General features: G+C 36.8%; 1 protein-coding gene across 1 annotated transcript in view; it reads left to right on the top strand.

Moving 5' to 3' along the window:
- LOC131678914 (ATP-binding cassette subfamily G member 4) overlaps positions 1-17873 on the top strand; it is a 54724-nt gene that overhangs the window by 20224 nt on the left and 16627 nt on the right. Inside the window, exon 2 of the mRNA XM_058959348.1 lies at positions 13050-13357. Within this exon, the coding sequence (XP_058815331.1) occupies positions 13050-13357 (308 nt within the window). The remainder of the gene's footprint in view (positions 1-13049; positions 13358-17873) is intronic.

The following is a 17873-nucleotide window of genomic DNA, read 5'->3' as shown; positions in this document are numbered from 1 at the left end:
GAAACTAGAGTTGTCTGCCCGTTTAAAAGTTATTATTTTTAAAACTTTTGCAAATTTTACGAAAATTTACCCAATAACTTCTAAGTAGCAAGAGATAGACCAATGATTTCTTCTGAAAAGATAGGTATTTTGACAAGAAATACAACTTTCTTCAACATGCTGAAGCTTTCTCTACGATAGTGAAGAAATTCTGTTGAAAAAACATTTTAAGGGGGCATTTACAAACAATGGTCAATAGTTGCGAGTGTACTATAAATAGAGATTTTTGGTCTTCAGTTAAGATGTTCGCAATAACATTTCAGAATTTCTAAAAACGTCATCCTATTTTTCGCACTTTGAAAAATGTGGCGAACATCTCACTTCTAGGGAATTAATCACTCTAACTATATAATCAAAATGAAGGTCTTGGATCTTCATAAAACATCCTAGAAGACACCATTGTTGTACGCTTTACCGTTTTCGCGTAAATAATTTTTCGCGCGTTTTTAGCGAAAAAAATCACTGTGCAGGCCGGGGTAAGTTGGCGGATTTTCCATGTCACTTATATTTGTGAATAAAAATAAAGACAATACAACAAACACTTTGATAAAATGCAGAGATGTTGCCAACAGACTGCCCTTTGACGCCACCTGTTCTATTTTTCAAGTGTTTTCAGTTTTCACATTTTATAACTTTGATTTAGGTCGGCCTCTCCTATTCCAATTTAATATTTCTTGTTCTGCATGTGATCGTTTCTAACATGCACTTGTTTCTACGCCATTTTTGGTAGCGGATTTGCAATATAATCAAATTATGTATTTTTTCTAAAAAACAGACATGCGCCCATATCTGTGCGAAATATTTCGTTGTTTGATTGAATATTTCAAAAGATTTGTGTGAGTTGAGTGTCCAGGTATTGTCTCGTACAGGTATTAATTCAGGAATCAGGAATCAGAATACAGGGTGATGAAAGAAAACGGCAGGGAAATGAAAAATAACAACATCATACAATCACAACACAAAACAGAAATCAGTCGGGATTCTTCACTCCCGAAGAAATATTGATCCCTACTGATAAAAACAATAGCGCTTTAAAACACTGGGTTAGCGACAATAATTTATCCTTGTATTTTTGCTCCCTGTACATAGGTTCATCTATGTATGGATTACCAAAAATCCAGATACGTAATTGCATTAATGTCGGATGGTAACATATCAAATGATATAAGGTTCTGTAATCGGATTACCAAAAATCATACGAATAATACTCATCCCACTGAATAATAGCCATGTGATAATTGAGTTTACAATGTCCAGTCAGTACCGCGAGTAGAATCTGCTCAAAGTGAAAATACTTTTATTAGCTTTCTGAGGTTTGTTTACGTAATAATCCGTACAATTCATGTATGATTTCCAGCGTTGTTCAGAGATATAAGGTTTTGCCTTTCTCATATAGAAAGCTTATGCAATCACTCTGAAAAACGTCAACCTAATCCCGGCCCGGAGGCCCGAGTGTCATATCCCATTCGACTCAGTTCGTCGAGATCGGAAAAAGTCTGTATGTGTGTGTATGTGTGTGTATGTATGTGCGTATGTGTCAAATAATGTCACACATTTTTCTCAGAGATGGCTGGACCGATTTGCCCAAACTTAGTCTCAAATGAAAGGTGCAACCTTCCCATCGGCTGCTATTGAATTTTGGATCGATCGGAGTTCTGGTTCCGGAATTACGGGTTTCAGAGTGCGGCCACACAGAACTTTCTCATATAAACTATAGGAAAAATTAAAAATAGAATTTTTATTTTTGATGCTAAATGTGTTCAAGGTGCATGAAACGTCGAGATTTGATGCAAACTCGAAAAAAAATTTGACGACGATTCACTTTTTTGGATTTTGGCATATTTTTGCCTTTCTCATATAGAAAGGTTATGCAATCACTCTGAAAAACGTCAACCTAATCCCAGCAAATTTTTTTTTCGACTCGCATAAGGTTTCTGGATTTTAACAGGGGCGTAGTTGATGGTTTATGGAGAGGGGTTACACCCCCCCTCTACTGTTCTCTCCCCTCCTTTAAAAATCTCCTTAAATCACCCCTCAGACCACCACGCCATCCAGCCCTCATACCCCTCCCTTTCAACCCCATCATCTTCAAACCACCACTATATCACAAAGCATACCAATTTAAGCTGGGGAGTCGTTCGTTCATGGGACTTTCGCCCTCCTCACATACCCACCCCCGCATGACAAAATGAGTTAGCAAGCAGATAGCATTGATCTAATGCTGATTAGGCTAATGGAGTATGATATTTTTTTGTTTCAAGTGTTTCACCGTCGACACGTAGCTCATCAAGTTCGTGGCTGGCATGCCATTGTGTATAAGTGCAAAGTGTACTAAGAATGTAATGGACATTTCCACAATTATGTTGAACATAAAAAGCCTCCGTGCCATAGTTTAGAGAAATGAGAAAGGCACAATTGCACCGCTAGGTGGAATTAAACAGGTTTTTTTTTATTAAAAAATAGGTTATTTTGGGGTTTAAATACCTCAAAACCCAAACTTCCCGTATATTGCACAATTTAAGAATGAAGCCATTTGAATTCTCAGATTTTGTTCTTCCAAAAATGGTACAAGTGATGATGTTCCGATGAGGTGTTTCAAAGTTACTGATTTAAATATATTTTTTTCTTCGTTTTTTCCCATTGTGCAATGGTTGGCATGTTCGGATGCAGCCAAAGAACGAATCTTGTACTTTATCCATATTTCCCGTAGAAACTTTCAAGCGCCCATTTAATCGATTCAGTTGCCATAACTATACGAGCAAATGCCCAAGAATCAGATCTACTTGAAACGAACTCTAGAGTAGTCGTCTGTGATGGCTCCGTAGAGTTTGGAAAGTGTGTGTCCAAAAGACAATTAAGTACTTCATCTTGGCCGGACTAGTATCCAAATAGCTTTTTGAGTCTAGCAATTTCGGCATTTCAACAAGGTGTTCCTCTAGAAGCACGCATAATTGGAAACGAACAAGCCTCAATCGTTGGAAATACCCGTAAAACCTAGTCTCCAAGTCCTCTTGGCAGAGGTCCTTGTTCACAGGTTGAGGAGTACGATATGTAACGATATTTAGGGAGACGTTTAAATGCTAAAAGATGAAGTATTTACGTACGAGCCAGTTTGGCAACTCATGCGCAATACTGTCAGATCAGAGAGTTTTATCTGACAACTTTTCTCTGTTAGATTGTGCAAATGTCGGGCGAATTTCTTTGTCAAGGATATGAAAATGTATACACCGGATTCTGTTTTTGCACGCACTTTTTTTGCACGGTTTTTTTTGCACGACTTTTTTTGCACGGTTTTGCAAAATAATACGATTTTTATGTATAAAATACCTATTTCGATATACAAGTTTAATGATTTGATCATCCCGTGAAAAAAAACCGTGTAAAAAAAATCCGTGTTATTTCGAGAATCCGTGCAAAAAAAATCCGTGTTATTTTGAGAAACCGTGCAAAAAAAAATCCGTGTTATTTTGAGAAACCGTGCAAAAAAAATCCGTGCTATTTCGAGAAACCGTGCAAAAAAAATCCGTGTTATTTCGAGAAACCGGGCAAAAAAAATTAATAGGCATTTAGTAACGGCAGATGAAAATAAATGGCATTGGATATTTGCAATGCAAATGGGGATGATCTGCCAATGTGTAAAAATCGCGTATTTTTCAATTTTAGGAAATGAGTTGTTATTCAAAATTCAAGTTATGGTAGTTGAAAATCAATAATGTTGGGCAATGGTTTTTCTAGGATTGTATGCTTTTTAGATATCATCAAATAATATTCAGATTCATATATCACATCGCATTGGCAATGGAGCAATTGGTATATGGCCAAGTGTAGTGCCACTACACAAAGTATATTAATTTTGCTTGTTCAGTTTGATAAGCTAGAAACTGATAGCGGAGATTTTAATATGCAGGGATACGCAATACGTATTGTTTGGTCTGAGTAGATAACGACTGATGTTTCTTTTTACCAACCCATTAGTGATCTCTGATTAAATAGAGCTTTCAAAGAGTTAGGGACAGGCACAAGTCTATTTTTTTACTGAGATGGGACAAGTTGGTGCTGGACCTGTGGCCTTCGTCTGGTATGATCAATTCTCATTGGTACGGATGTGTTCATGACTGGTTTGTGGATGAGTGGTCCTATTTACAAGTGAACTGATCACTTCGCTTGGGTGGAGATATATGTGAATTCTGCTAGCTGTCGAGCTTGGATATGTTAGCTGGTTCCAAGAAGATGTGCAGGACTGGCACCTACGAGAATGTTGATTGTTTCACTCGAGCTTTGGTTCTTGGAAATAACAAATCGCTTTCTCGGTGTGATATGCTCGAGTTGAATGCTCAGTGGTATAAATGTGCATTCGGTTCGAGCAGATTGAGTCGTTTGGAGGATTGGTGGTCTCCGAGAGCAGATGCGAATAACTCTGAAGTATCCAATAAAGGGAGATTGTATCTGTGGAACTGAAAAATATTGTCACTACTCTAGCTTATTGGTACATCATAACAACTACCAATATCGACTATTTAGAACAGAAATTTTCAAATTCTGTTATAAGATCGAGAAGAAATATAGCACAGTTGTAGTGTATAAAGTATTTGCGAATAAGGGCCAATACTGCTGGCATCTTTTATCATATTTATTAATAGTCGATTGATCCGCTTCAGACCTAGGAGACGAAAGAAAAGAATAGGTACAAGACAAAAGGCGGTTCTAATTCTAAATTGGTTTAGTATAGATACAGACGACTCAAACGCACTGACAGGAGAAAATTTTTCAGTATTAGACAAATTAGAGGACATCACACTTTTTGAGACACACATGCACAAAACTTTATCGTCCTCCTAAAGATCGGTGTTTAATTGGCAGATAGTCGCCATTTCGTACGATTTTGCAAAGTTTGCCTCGCGGGACGGACCGATATCCACCCAGGCACAGGATGCAGTCGTTAACAAACCTAGATTCGCTAAGTGTAAAGTAGCGAATTTTCAGCTTTGCAGGAAATAATTTTTCATCAAAGTGCAGTTTTGGAAATTTTAATTGCAAAGAAGGGGTCTGTCAACATTGCAAAATGGCAATTGCTGCCTCTTATCAGGAAAGAGTATTTAATTAAGTAAAAGCCAATCAATAGGCCGTTGAAAATTGACAATTTCTGACATTTCAATTGCGCAAGAGAGTCTTTGTATCACAATGATTTTTTTTACTTTTCATGAAAATTCTTTTAATGAGAAGATAACCATTTACATGAAAAAATCGCAAAAAATGACAATTTTGATATTGTTGTCCCAGAATCGAACAATGTTTCGTACCAAACTGTATATGACCGCATACTGTTCGAAAGGTCTAGTTTTCTTCGTTCAAAAAATGTTACAAAACCGAAAATCGGCTGAAAATGACAACGTAGCTAATTTTGTTGTGACAAAGGTTCCAAAAAAATGTTTTTTTGCTTCAAAATTTCGTGTGTACATTACTTTGTATCGCATTTGCTATACTAGTTCATTTTAAAAATTTAAAATCGCTGTAGCACAGTGTAATCTACAAAAAGTTAACAAACTCTAAATAGTTGAAACATTTTATCTTTTTAACTATTGCTTTTCAACGGACAATAACTTCTTTTAACGAATAAACAAATTTACATATTTCTAAAAAAACCTCCTCGAAAAATTAAAAAACTTCTACTGGGCACATTGACAGCCCCCTTGTGCATTTAAAATGTCCAACAGTATTCATTGTTAAGTACGATAACCAAATAGCTGTTAATAAAAAAATTCAGATTTTTTTTACACGGTTTCTCAAAATAACACGGATTTTTTTTGCACGGTTTCTCAAAATAGCACAGATTTCTTTTGCACGGTTTCTCAAAATAACACGGATTTTTTTTACACGGTTTTTCGAAATAGCACGGATTTTTTTTTGCACGGTTTCTCGAAATAGCACGGATTTTTTTTACACGGTTTTTTTTTGCACGGAACGCATCCCCCGTGCAAAAAAAGAATTTGGTGTACTGCCTAAGTATTCCACCAATTCATTGCCTTTCAAATTGAAATCTGAGTTGTCCCCACATTATGTGATGGACACTTGAATCGCTGCCGTTTATGAGAGGAAACGCATTTCTGCTATAGAATGATACAACCTATTCGAAAGCATCAGAAGGTGATGGTTCATTGTGCGGCAAATATTCCGAACAATAGACGTATTTGCTATATGTGTTATCAACAGTCATATTGACTGTGGCAGCACAAATTTCGCGAATGGTAAAGTCGGATATAATACATACATCAATAGCACTATTCGCAAGTATACATGCATGAGGCATTTCACGTGGATTTGTCATGCCATTTTGTTTAAAGCTACGAAGACGGGACTAAACAGCTTTCTAGCACATAAGTTTCTTTTATGGAAATTTTTGGTTGAGACACTTCAACTCGCCGGATGCCGCAAGGCTTCTAGGCTGGTTTCGTCCGGTCAAAAATAGACTCCTAGTGGATCCCAGCCGGCAACTTTTTGTTCCGGAATTACGGATTGATTACTTCGATCGCATAGAAATTGCCTATTTAAATCGGTACAATCGTAATAACCCAGAGGTTCAAGTCTATCGAAATGGACATAAAAATACTTCGATTTGCAGGTCTAAATCACTGATGTGATTTTCCCTGGTTTCAGGCATATTCCAGAACTAAAGTGTCATGGGTTCTTCGGCGATGACCGAACCAATGTTCACTAACTTAGTCTCAAAGAGAAGGTATAGTATGCGTTTGGGAGGTGCACCCCCATCATCCAAATAAATTATATGGTTTACGATTCTTCCTCGAGTATACCATTAATAACCCTCCCATCCACTCAGCATTTTAAAAAATGTTAACATGCAAACAATATTGAACTTTTGTTGATTAAGTTGATTAAATATTATATTTTTTGTTTCAAGCGTGTCAGCGTCGACAAGTTACACATCAGGTTCGTGGCAATCGTGTGCTTATATATATATATATATATATATATATATATATATATATATATATATATATATATATATATATATATATATATATATATATATATATATATATATATATATATATATATATATATATATATATATATATATATATATATATATATATATATATATATATATATATATATATATATATATATATATATATATATATATATATATATATATATATATATATATATATATATATATATATGCCAAGAGTTATAAGAGTGTAATAGACATTTCCTCAATTATATTGAACATAACCAGCGAATGAATCATTGTTGGGATAAATAAGAAAAGTACTATTGCACCGCGCTGCGGATTAAAATAGGTTTTGAAGCGTGATTTTAATTTTACATGTCGATGAATTTCGAAACTCATGTGTAATTTTATTGCACTGATCACAGATGTGTTTATGAAAATAAAACGGATCACGGTTTTATCTCGTCATTTTGAAAATTGGTTTGGTTTGTAAATTGTGTAAAGTTTGACTGATAAAGCCTATATCTTTTTACTCCACTTGGGTTAGCAACACTAACATATCCTTGAGGCAGTGGCGTAGCCAAAAATTTGGTTTGGAGGGAGTTTTGGTGAGAATCGTAAATGTTAAAAATGTTGAAATTTAGTATGAGTTTGATAAATTATTTAAAATTCAGATGTCATTACAGTCTACAAACAAAAAGAATCAGCATGAAACAGTTTTCAAACCTCTATAGATTATTTTCTTGTATAATATGTCAATGAAGTCAAAAATTGCGATCTTTCAAAGTGGGGTGTACCCCATATGGCATAATGGACGTTTGGCATAACGGGTTTGGCATAAAGACGTTTGGCATAATGGACATTTGGCATAATACCTATTGGGGGGTAAAGGGACATTTGGCATAATGGACATTTGGTATAATACTTATTGGGGAGTGAATCCAAAATTATCATAATCAATTTTCGTCATATATATGATGTTTTATTTTGTTACTTGTTTTGTTATCAACAGAAAATAAATATTTTTCATATTGTATGAATCACGCAATCTGTAAGTAGTTAGATGGATCGCAAAGAAAAAATGATTAGAGATAGGCACATTTGAACATATTTTTAATAGGTTAAAAGGGTCCTTTGGATTACGTGATGTAAATTTAGCAAGTGAAATTTCCGTAATTCGATAGCTTGAATAATGAGTAACATGTAAACTGTACATTGTACAGTACTACAGTAGAATACAGAAGTATAATTGCGTTCTTTGTAAAGAAGGGCGAATCACTATACTTTTCATATACTATTTATTTATTAATATGCACAGAATAGTATACATATTGCGCGCACGAAAGGTTCCTCCATGCGCTTCGCACGCGCTGGCGTGTAGAAACTCTTGCACCCAAACCCGCGTGTTAGCGAAGAGTGTGGTGGTATGCTTCGCGCGCGCAGGGTTCGACTGAAAAATTCATAACGCCGAAAATACTCAAATGTTCTTTCCAAAATGTTAAAGGCGTTAAGAAAAATATTTTAAGAGAAAAAAAAGTCATCCAACTTTTCTATATTTTACATTAAATAAGCAGCATGATAATTTTTAATAAACTTCATTCGAAAACTGAGAAAAGCACACATTTCATGTTTTCAACTATTTTTAATATCTTCTTCAGTTATTGCAGTATTGGCGATTTAATAAAAGTATTTAAAAAAATTAAAGCAAATTACTACTATTTGAAAGAAAAAAAATGCGTGTCAAATATTTTAGACAGCCAAATCGAAAAAAAATGGTAAACAAAATTTGGGGTGGTAAATTTTATGTGAAATGCTCCATATATAATGTAAAGTAGGGTGCATCACAATTCTGTGCATAATAGTAATTAAGTATTATATGAAAAGCATAGCGATGCAGCCTTCTTTACAAATAACACAATTATACATCTGTATTCTGTCGTACATGTTACTCTTTATTCAAGTTTTATTCAAAAAACGGAAGTCTTACTTGCTGAATTTACACCACGTAATCCAAAGGACCCTTTTAACCCATTAAGAATAATGTGTGTAAATGTGCCTATATTTAGTCCTTTTTCGACGATCCTTCTAAATACTTATAGATTGCGTAATTTATGCAAAATGAAAAATATTTTTTGAGTTGATTCCAAACTACGAAATAAAACATCGTATATATGACAGAAATTGATTTTGATAATTTTGGATTCACTTCCCAATAAATATTATGCCATTTTATGCCAAATGTCCATTATGCCAAATGTCCCTTTACCCCCCCAATAGGTATTATGCCAAATGTCCAGGTATTATGCCAAATGTCCATTATGCCAAACGTCCATTATGCCAAATGTCCCTACCTCTCAATAAGCATTATGCCAAATGTCCATTATGCCAAACGTCTTTATGCCAAACCCGTTATGCCAAACATCCATTATGCCATATGGGGTACACCCGCGAGTTGAGAACACAAAACCTGTAACTAAATTAGTTATGGAATTTGCGTTTCGAGTTCATCTCATCAGAATCTGACACTAACTTAGTGATAGGACTAAGCTAGCGCCGAATTGATGCTAGCTCCAAAAAACGGAAACACTCTTTGTGTGTCTGGGCAAACCCCTTGTCCGTTTAATATTTGGGAATTTTTTAAAGCTAGTTTTTTTAAATATATCTTTTTTGTAAGCTTCGGAGACTCATACCTTGAATGCAATGTGAATTTATTGTTTATTAACCGCAGAAGAGCTTTATCAAATACAGTAATATTAGAATAACTTGCTGTAAAGGTTTTCTACTACTATATTTCGATACTCTGAATAGTCGACAAAGTTGTTTGCAATAGCATTTTCGAAAATTTTGCTGGAGACTTTAAGTCTCGATCCAAATTCGCTTGAAGAGTATATTCTCTATAATTACTTTTAGGAGGATTAACTGCCAAAAGTATTTTATGAGAAGATGAACAGTTTTACGTTTTGAAATTCTCAATGTTACTTAACATAGAAATTAGGCAGTTTCGAATGAATATGATCGAGACCGTTAAACATTTATCGAGCATTGATTTTACTTTTCTTTATTATTCAAGCTCACAACTTGACAACGAGTTCTAGTACCTAGTACACGAAATTTTAGTACGTCATTCAACTCAGCACTCAAATATACACCATTAATAGCCACTAACTTGACATATATTGAAATATTTATTAATTCCCATCCTGCTTAGAGACTATTCATATAGTTTAGAATACATCAAAAATCAAATGCTCATAAAAACCGATGCTGCCCTGCTAGAGACAAACTGTAAACGTCATTCATCAGCAACTTCCAAATAGTTTCCGAAATGTTATTTTTGGTATTAACCATATTGAATTTTTGTCTAAACTCTACGCAATCTAACAAGATACATTTTCAGCAAATGTTGAAATGTATGCAAGTTTTCGGTGAGTAAGTTTTTTTATAGACAATCAACCTATTCAAACTTAGCTTCCCATTCGAAAAATTGTCTCTAAACCATATTTTGGAGCATTTTTCCAAAAATGAGCTCATAAATTATTCAGACAGTTATTTTATTTTATTTTTGACAACTATGGGATTTCGGATAAGAAATAAGTTACAAGATCCCCTTCCCACAATTTTCCAAAAGTCCTCATGATGCTTTAAATACGGTTCTCAATGTAGTGATCGGAGAATATTTTTCCCAAAATATTTTGTGGAATATTTAGTTGAATTCGTCAGTATCAATCCAATTAATTTTGCTTTGGGAGGGAGGGGCTTTAACCCCCAAAACCCTTGGCTACGCCATTGCCTTGAGGTTTAGCTTCCTATCCATGTATGGGAAGAGCTAAAAATCCAGATGTGTAATTGCATTAATGTCGGATAGTAACTTATCAAATGATATGAGGTTCTGTAATCGGATTCAAAAAGATCACACGAATAATACTCACCCACTGAATAATATCCATGTGATAAATGAGTTTGCATTGTCTAGTCAGTGCCCCTATTAGAATCCCAGGAATTATGTCAGCAAAAAAATTAATTTATTCCTGATATATTTCAGTTGGGAGTATCGAGTGACTTTTTATAAGTTGAAGGTGTTAAGTTAGCATTTTTCCAGGAGTTTCATTGTTTTCCTAATTGGTAAATATTAAAATTTATCATTGTGATTATTCATTTGATTTACTGTCACAGTTTTCTACTACAGTTTCGCAAACTACTTGAAATGAAGTGATCCTTAAATAAATGTAACATGAATCAATTTCAAATAGCACAGGAGCTTGAAACAAGAAAGCTTTTTTTTTGTAAGATAGCGTATGCCGGATTTCGATTCAATCAACTTGGCATCGCTGATTGCACATGCCGGAAGAGTTCGTAAGCTTGCTGGGGGCATAGATAGCGCTCCCCCGCACCACCCCGCCAATTAACGAACATCTCTACTAACCCTGGGAAATTCCCACAGGTTTGAGCCGACTCACGTCACGTTGATAAATATTTCAATTTTCTGCTATTTTAAACCCACAAATACTAATCCCTTTCTCTGGTTAGTGACAGACCTGCTAAAAATCAACCTTTGAAATCGGAACGCGTCATTTTTCAAGATCAGTTGCATGGTGGAAATGCTGTATGTGCTTGCCATTTCTTGTTGGCTTCGATGAAATCTTATCGTGGTTACTTTACCAAGAGGTGAGAAGGTGCCTTGACGAAGCATTACTAAGCCTTCCTTCGAGATTGTGTTGTTTTCAGGCAACCCGTGCTATACGCACGATAAGATTTCGGAAAGCCTTGCCGATAAGGGTGGTTTTTGAGGCAAATTAGATATTGATATATGATTGTTGTTTGGTGATAATCGGCAGTAAAAGATTTTTGTTCGTGGAAACGTCAATCACTTTTGTCATTTGAAGGATCTTAAAATTTGTTAATAAGATTTATTAATTAGACCTTGAATCTATTCAAGAATTGTAATATAAATTCCCAAATTGAAGAGAATGGAAAATTACATATGATGTAGCAGTACCTGTTGAATTGTGTGGATTAATACTTCGATTCACGAAGGACTTTATCAAAATCACTCCGTTCCGCATGCTTACGAACAAGGCAATAACCGAATATTTATGCCATTAAATGCTAATAATATTCGTTCCGTAGATTGCTAATCTTGCCAGTCGTAAGCAAGGATCGGAAACGTTTTAATGGTGACTCAAGTTTGAAAATATGATTTTTGATCGACTCAATTGAGAATAATTAGGTTTTGGGAATACTTTTGGTTTTTGATCTATTGTCCCATTTGATACTATCTTTCGGAACGTAACATAATTGACGCATGATCCAGCTTAGAATAACTGCTCAATTTCTGGGAAATAGCAATAATGCTCAAGGAAACGATGTACATACGATTCAAACCGTTGTTTACTATCCGTTAACTTGCGAAAACAAGTTAGGCTAGTTTTTGCCTCCTGCCTCGTTTGAAAACAGCTTGTCAACCTCGAAGCTTATCAGTCAACAGTCGCTTCCCTTCTAGCCACTCTGCCCTAATGCCGAAGCGCGCGGACGGACTAGTTTGTGTTATTAGGTTCTGATTATAAATTTGTATTATTTGAATAACAACAGCAACTACTGCCACTCGATTTGACCCAATCGAGCAAAGTTCGTTCTACTTGTTGCCGGATCTCAAGTGGAAAGGGCTCGCCTATTCTATTGGCGGAACGTTTTCCACTTGCCGTAACGTAACCAATAGGAGTGAGTAGGAATATGATTTACAAGTTTAATATGTGCGGGAATAGAACACACTTCATATTTGTCAACTATTTTCTAATCAAATCAGCAAACTATCGTTATGGCGATGATGAATACTAACACTTCCTCCAGAATGACCTTTGCACAGGAGCGAATTCCACTTCAGTAGGGAACAGGCTGCAACGTGCACTTTTCATTGATAAGATATCGAAAACAAATTTCATTGGTCGCCATCAGAGCGGATGCGAATTCCATTCAGTTGCAGTCAACTGACTACAAGAAAAACAATTGCTGATTATTTTATTCTTCTTCTCCCACACAGGTCAGAAGGAGATCCTGCACAACATCAATGGAAAATTTCCCGGATCTCAGCTAATCGCAATTATGGGACCGTCGGGAGCGGGCAAGTCGACTCTGCTGGACGTGCTGTCCGGATACCGGCGGACCGGGGTCGACGGAGCGGTGTACGTCAACGGACGAATTCGGAATCTGAACAGCTTCCGGCGGATGACCTGCTACATCACTCAGGTGGACCAGCTGCAAACGTTGCTAACGGTGCTGGAAAACATGCGGATCTCCGCGGATCTGAAGTTAGGGCAGGATGTGTCTAGGCACGAGAAGGAATCGTTGGTAAGTGGGAGTTTGACAAATTTTACATTTGATGTTGTCAAGTGAATGAGAGTAGATAGATTTTTAGCTTTCTTCCAAAATTGTTGATAGATGTTCGAATTTTTGGGCTATAGTCAATCATAGTATCACGAGTTTAATCAGTGGTACCGTGTTCCATGTGCCAGAAATCGTCCTTCACGAAATCCACTTTGGTTTTCGCGAATAATTTGCAGATGGTTACATTCATAGCTGTACTTTGTATACGGAATTCAGAGGCATTTCTCGGTAATTGGGAATTTTAAATCATCCAGCTGATTTACAGTTATTTCTTATTTCTCGCAGAACATTCTGATCCCGTACTTGGTTGCTTCGTATAACTGCTTATTTCTGATGTTCGGACAGAATTATGGGCTTCAAATAAGACTCCATATTTTAGTTCTGGACTAGTGTAAATAGATAGAAAGTCTTTCGTTTCTGTGACAATCGTGACCAGTCAATAATTACCGCAAGTGCTTTTTCCGTTACTTCTCCATTCTTTTAGTCATACTGAAGTCTGCTCTTGACTACTTACAAATTTCAGTGCCGCTTACTGACCTATATGCTCTGCAATCATTCGGCTCCTAGCCAGATTTTTCTCGAATACATACAACCAGCGAGAGCACAGCGTTGAAAACGCTTTTTGTCCAATTTCAAATTGATTTTGTATGAAGTTCTCAAGTGAACATATTACCTATCCTAATAGCTTTGGTTCTGAACAAGAAAGAGAGATCGTTATTATTCTAATAGAGCAAAACCAAAAGCAAGAAGAACAACTCTACTGCACATAGCCGGTCGAACGCTTTCCTCCCGAGTGGGTAGTAAGATTCGGAGTGATTTCTACACGTAGTGACGAAAGTTCAGACGTGGCGTGTGCAAGTGAAAATGAAAATTTGCAGGTAATAGCTGACCCTATGCTAGCTGGTTGTACGACGGCAACGGAAATGTGTTTTTTGATTACGGATACTACAAATGTTCCACAGCTAAGTACCAATAACTCCATTCTATTAAATTTCGTTGCATTAATTTTCCGTTCCCATCGATAAAAGATTATTTTCGCGGATACTGAAGCCCGCGTGATACAGTTGACTAATGGGAAGGTATTTCCGATGACCGACAACCCCTCAGGCTCAATGGAGGTCGTCTTGAATATTTCTCCGATGGCACAAATAAACCATTTAACATATGCGTGATCTAATTAAACAACACTCGGCCGTGTACGAGGAAGTATCTTGTCTACGTACCAACCCGGAAGTAGAAATCGATGGTGTAGTCTCTGACCGGAGGCTTAATTGTGAAGCATTTTGAAAGGTGCTGTTACAAAACAGAAGAAAGTGGCTCATGATCTCGGAAATCTTAGAAACTAGCAGTAATTTCCACACGGGACATCAAAGTGTCTCTATTTTGCAGTCCATATATTTTTCCCATGTTTTACACAATGCATTTGTATTGTGGAAAATCTGGTTAACGTTCCACGTAGCTCTTTCACAATTTCAACATTACTTGTCAGGCCGAGGAAACACTATGGAGGAGTGCTGTTGGGGATTACAATGTGCTATTCTGTACCGGGTATTGAAGTTATCGCTTATCAAGCCCGAATCAAAAGTAGAGACTTATTGGCATCGTTTCCATATACATCGCACCTCAACTGGTTCTAGAAGACTTCAACTCTCACGGTATGCCATGGGGTTGTCTTCATGATAAAAACCGATCTATCTTACTGCATGATGTTTGCAACAATTTCAATAGGTCTATTGTCCATGTCTATAAATCTAACACTCAAGCGCGTTAGATTTATCATTGTACTCGACCATGCTAAAATTAGTGCGTCAATTTATTGAAAGAGCTACACGCTCTCTAGTTCCAAAACAAGAAATTTCTCCTGTGGAACCGTACAAGGTTTTGGCTGTCTTGATTCTCGACACTGCGATTTAAGATCAGACGAAACGAGTACATCGCGCGAACAGATACTGCACAGAATTGAACGCGAAATGGTCTTATAAGGACTTTTTGAACATCGGATCGTCCGATTTTTTCCGAATATGCGCGACGATAGAAACGCAATTGAAAAACTTGATGAAAGCTGAAAAACGCGGTTACTGGCACCGGTTCGTCGACGGATCTACAAGAAAGTAATGTTTCGTCTGGTGGCTAGGCCCTACGTTATGTCGTCGATGCAACCCTTGATCAGAATACACGGATTCATGGATCTTTTTCGGCGACAACAGAATTCCATGTAGATCCAGTTCACATTCTAACAATAGACGTTTGGCATTGAAATGATAATACTGTATACAAACGTAATGATTGTTCTTCAAACACACAAATTTATCTGACCGCAAAGATGCTCGCGCTAAGCATTGTAGTGCGCATATCACCGCAACGTTCGTCCAATGATCACAGCTATGCATCGTTTCTATTATTATGACAGTAGTGGTGAGGATAATGGCAAAAAAGGCTGCTTTACAAAGTTTCTCCCAACAAAACTGATGGCTTTTGAATTTACCTATCAACGACCATGCCCACATCGTTACAGTTCCAAGAAGGCTCTCCATTCGGTGGTACATGGGCAGCACTCTTTGTATTACCCGGGGAAAACATGGGGTTACTGGGTGCTTCGTCTGAAAATTATACCAGATTACTTTAGCTTGAGTTCTTTCGCATTGCTCCATCCCGGGTAATGAGAAGGCGGGCGCATTAGAAGGTGATATTTACGAAAGATCGTTTTTAAGTATTGCTTGTCGTAGGACGCTCGAAATCCGGCAAATTTCGTGGAACGATGAAATTTTTGTAATCCCAAAGGTATCAACAAACCATGGTTCAACGCGATTAATGAAGATCGTGACTGCGGGTGATATCTCGGGTGTTGTTCAATCATTATACGTTGAATGCGCATCTCCGGCTTATTGGGGTCGTGGAGAGCGGTTTCTGTGGTGACAGTTGTCACAACATTTAACATGTTGTCCAGTCATGCGCCTATTGTTCTAGTGCCAGATCTTCGTTAAACGAATCCCTTGGGCCTCGTTCCAGTCCGAAATGTGATGGATATCCTCGATCGCTCCTATATGTCTCTCAAAAACATCTTTTTCAACGCGATAAATATTGAAATATAGTTATTTTTTTCTTGATATGCTAATAGCTGCCTAGAAATCTGGTCCCAAAGGAGCTCCCAGCGGATCCAAAAAGGCTTGTCGGCGATTCGGTTCATGACGTCCTGACAGTTTGCCAAAAAACTACAAGTTTAATTTCTTTTTTCCCCGTCTTCTCGTCCGTCCTCTCTTCGCTTTCTCTTATTTGGTATCTGCTACTCTGATGTTGGAAACAATCCCTTTTGTGTATGTCTTTTGCATTCCTTATAAAAAGCCTAATAGTGTTTCGGCTTATTTCAAATGTTAATCAAATAATAGTTCTTGTTGAAAAATTACAAAAAGTATAACTAGTCTTTAAAAAATATTTCCAACAGCATCCTTTAGTCTAAACGAAATTGAATTAATTTTTTATATGTCGATCTATATTCCTTGTTTTAAGATATAGATGTATCAAAATACATTTCCCTTAGTATTAATATAAAAAATAATTGCAAACAAATCCTAATTATTATCCCATATTCTCAAATAATTTAAATTGTGAAGCAAAGAAATTTATATTTGAATGAAAAAATGAAATTGTTGTACATCGAGAATTTCAGACACGCATTTTGTGCTCGAGACATACGCGGTTTTTCTCAGGTTTTGGTTTGTTGTTGAAAACTTTGGAGTGGGTAACTCCTCCCTCGGTTATTTTCGAGGAGGTAGTACCAGAGACTAATTGAGACGACGGACTCGCGAGTTTCTCATGGCTCAAGAGGTTTTAACTCATGTAGTACTAGAGGGTCCCCTGAAATGACAAACGGAAAACGCGCTGATAATCCACTATGCTTTGGTTTTCTTTATTGGAAATAAGCCGATTTTTTCTGACAGATGTTTATAGATTGGTTACTTGAAACAACAACAACAACATATGCATACAGCGAGAATCCTAGCAACGATCATTTAGCAACTGCTACCAACTTTACGGGCCTGATAGAAACGCGGATCATAAGATTGGCTGGACAAGATTGGGACAACTGAAGGGACCGTGCTCCTTCTACTATTTCAAAAGATCTAGTACACCGTGAGCCATAAAATTTTGAGCTTTTCTTCATGAGTTGATAGTCTCGATTAGTCTCTGGTAGTACTACCCATACTACCCACGCTATTTTCCGGCCCTGCTACTGCAAATACCACAATTTCTGAAGACAATCAGAAATGCTCCGAAGCTATAATAAAACAAACATGCAAAGGGATTGAATCATTTTCCAGTCAGGTGTTTGGTACTGAATACGAGGTGTTTCGCTGTGACCGGAGCCCTAGCAACAGCCGAAAATCCACCGGAGGCGGAGTATTAGTAGCGGTTAAAACCAGCTTGAAGGCAAGAATCGTCGAGAACACTTCTTGGGATTGTCTAGAGTAGGTTTGGACGA

The sequence above is a fragment of the Topomyia yanbarensis genome, chromosome 2 (assembly GCF_030247195.1).
Source record: "Topomyia yanbarensis strain Yona2022 chromosome 2, ASM3024719v1, whole genome shotgun sequence".
Taxonomy (NCBI): Eukaryota; Metazoa; Arthropoda; class Insecta; order Diptera; family Culicidae; genus Topomyia; species Topomyia yanbarensis.
This window is presented reverse-complemented; position numbering and strand designations above follow the sequence as displayed.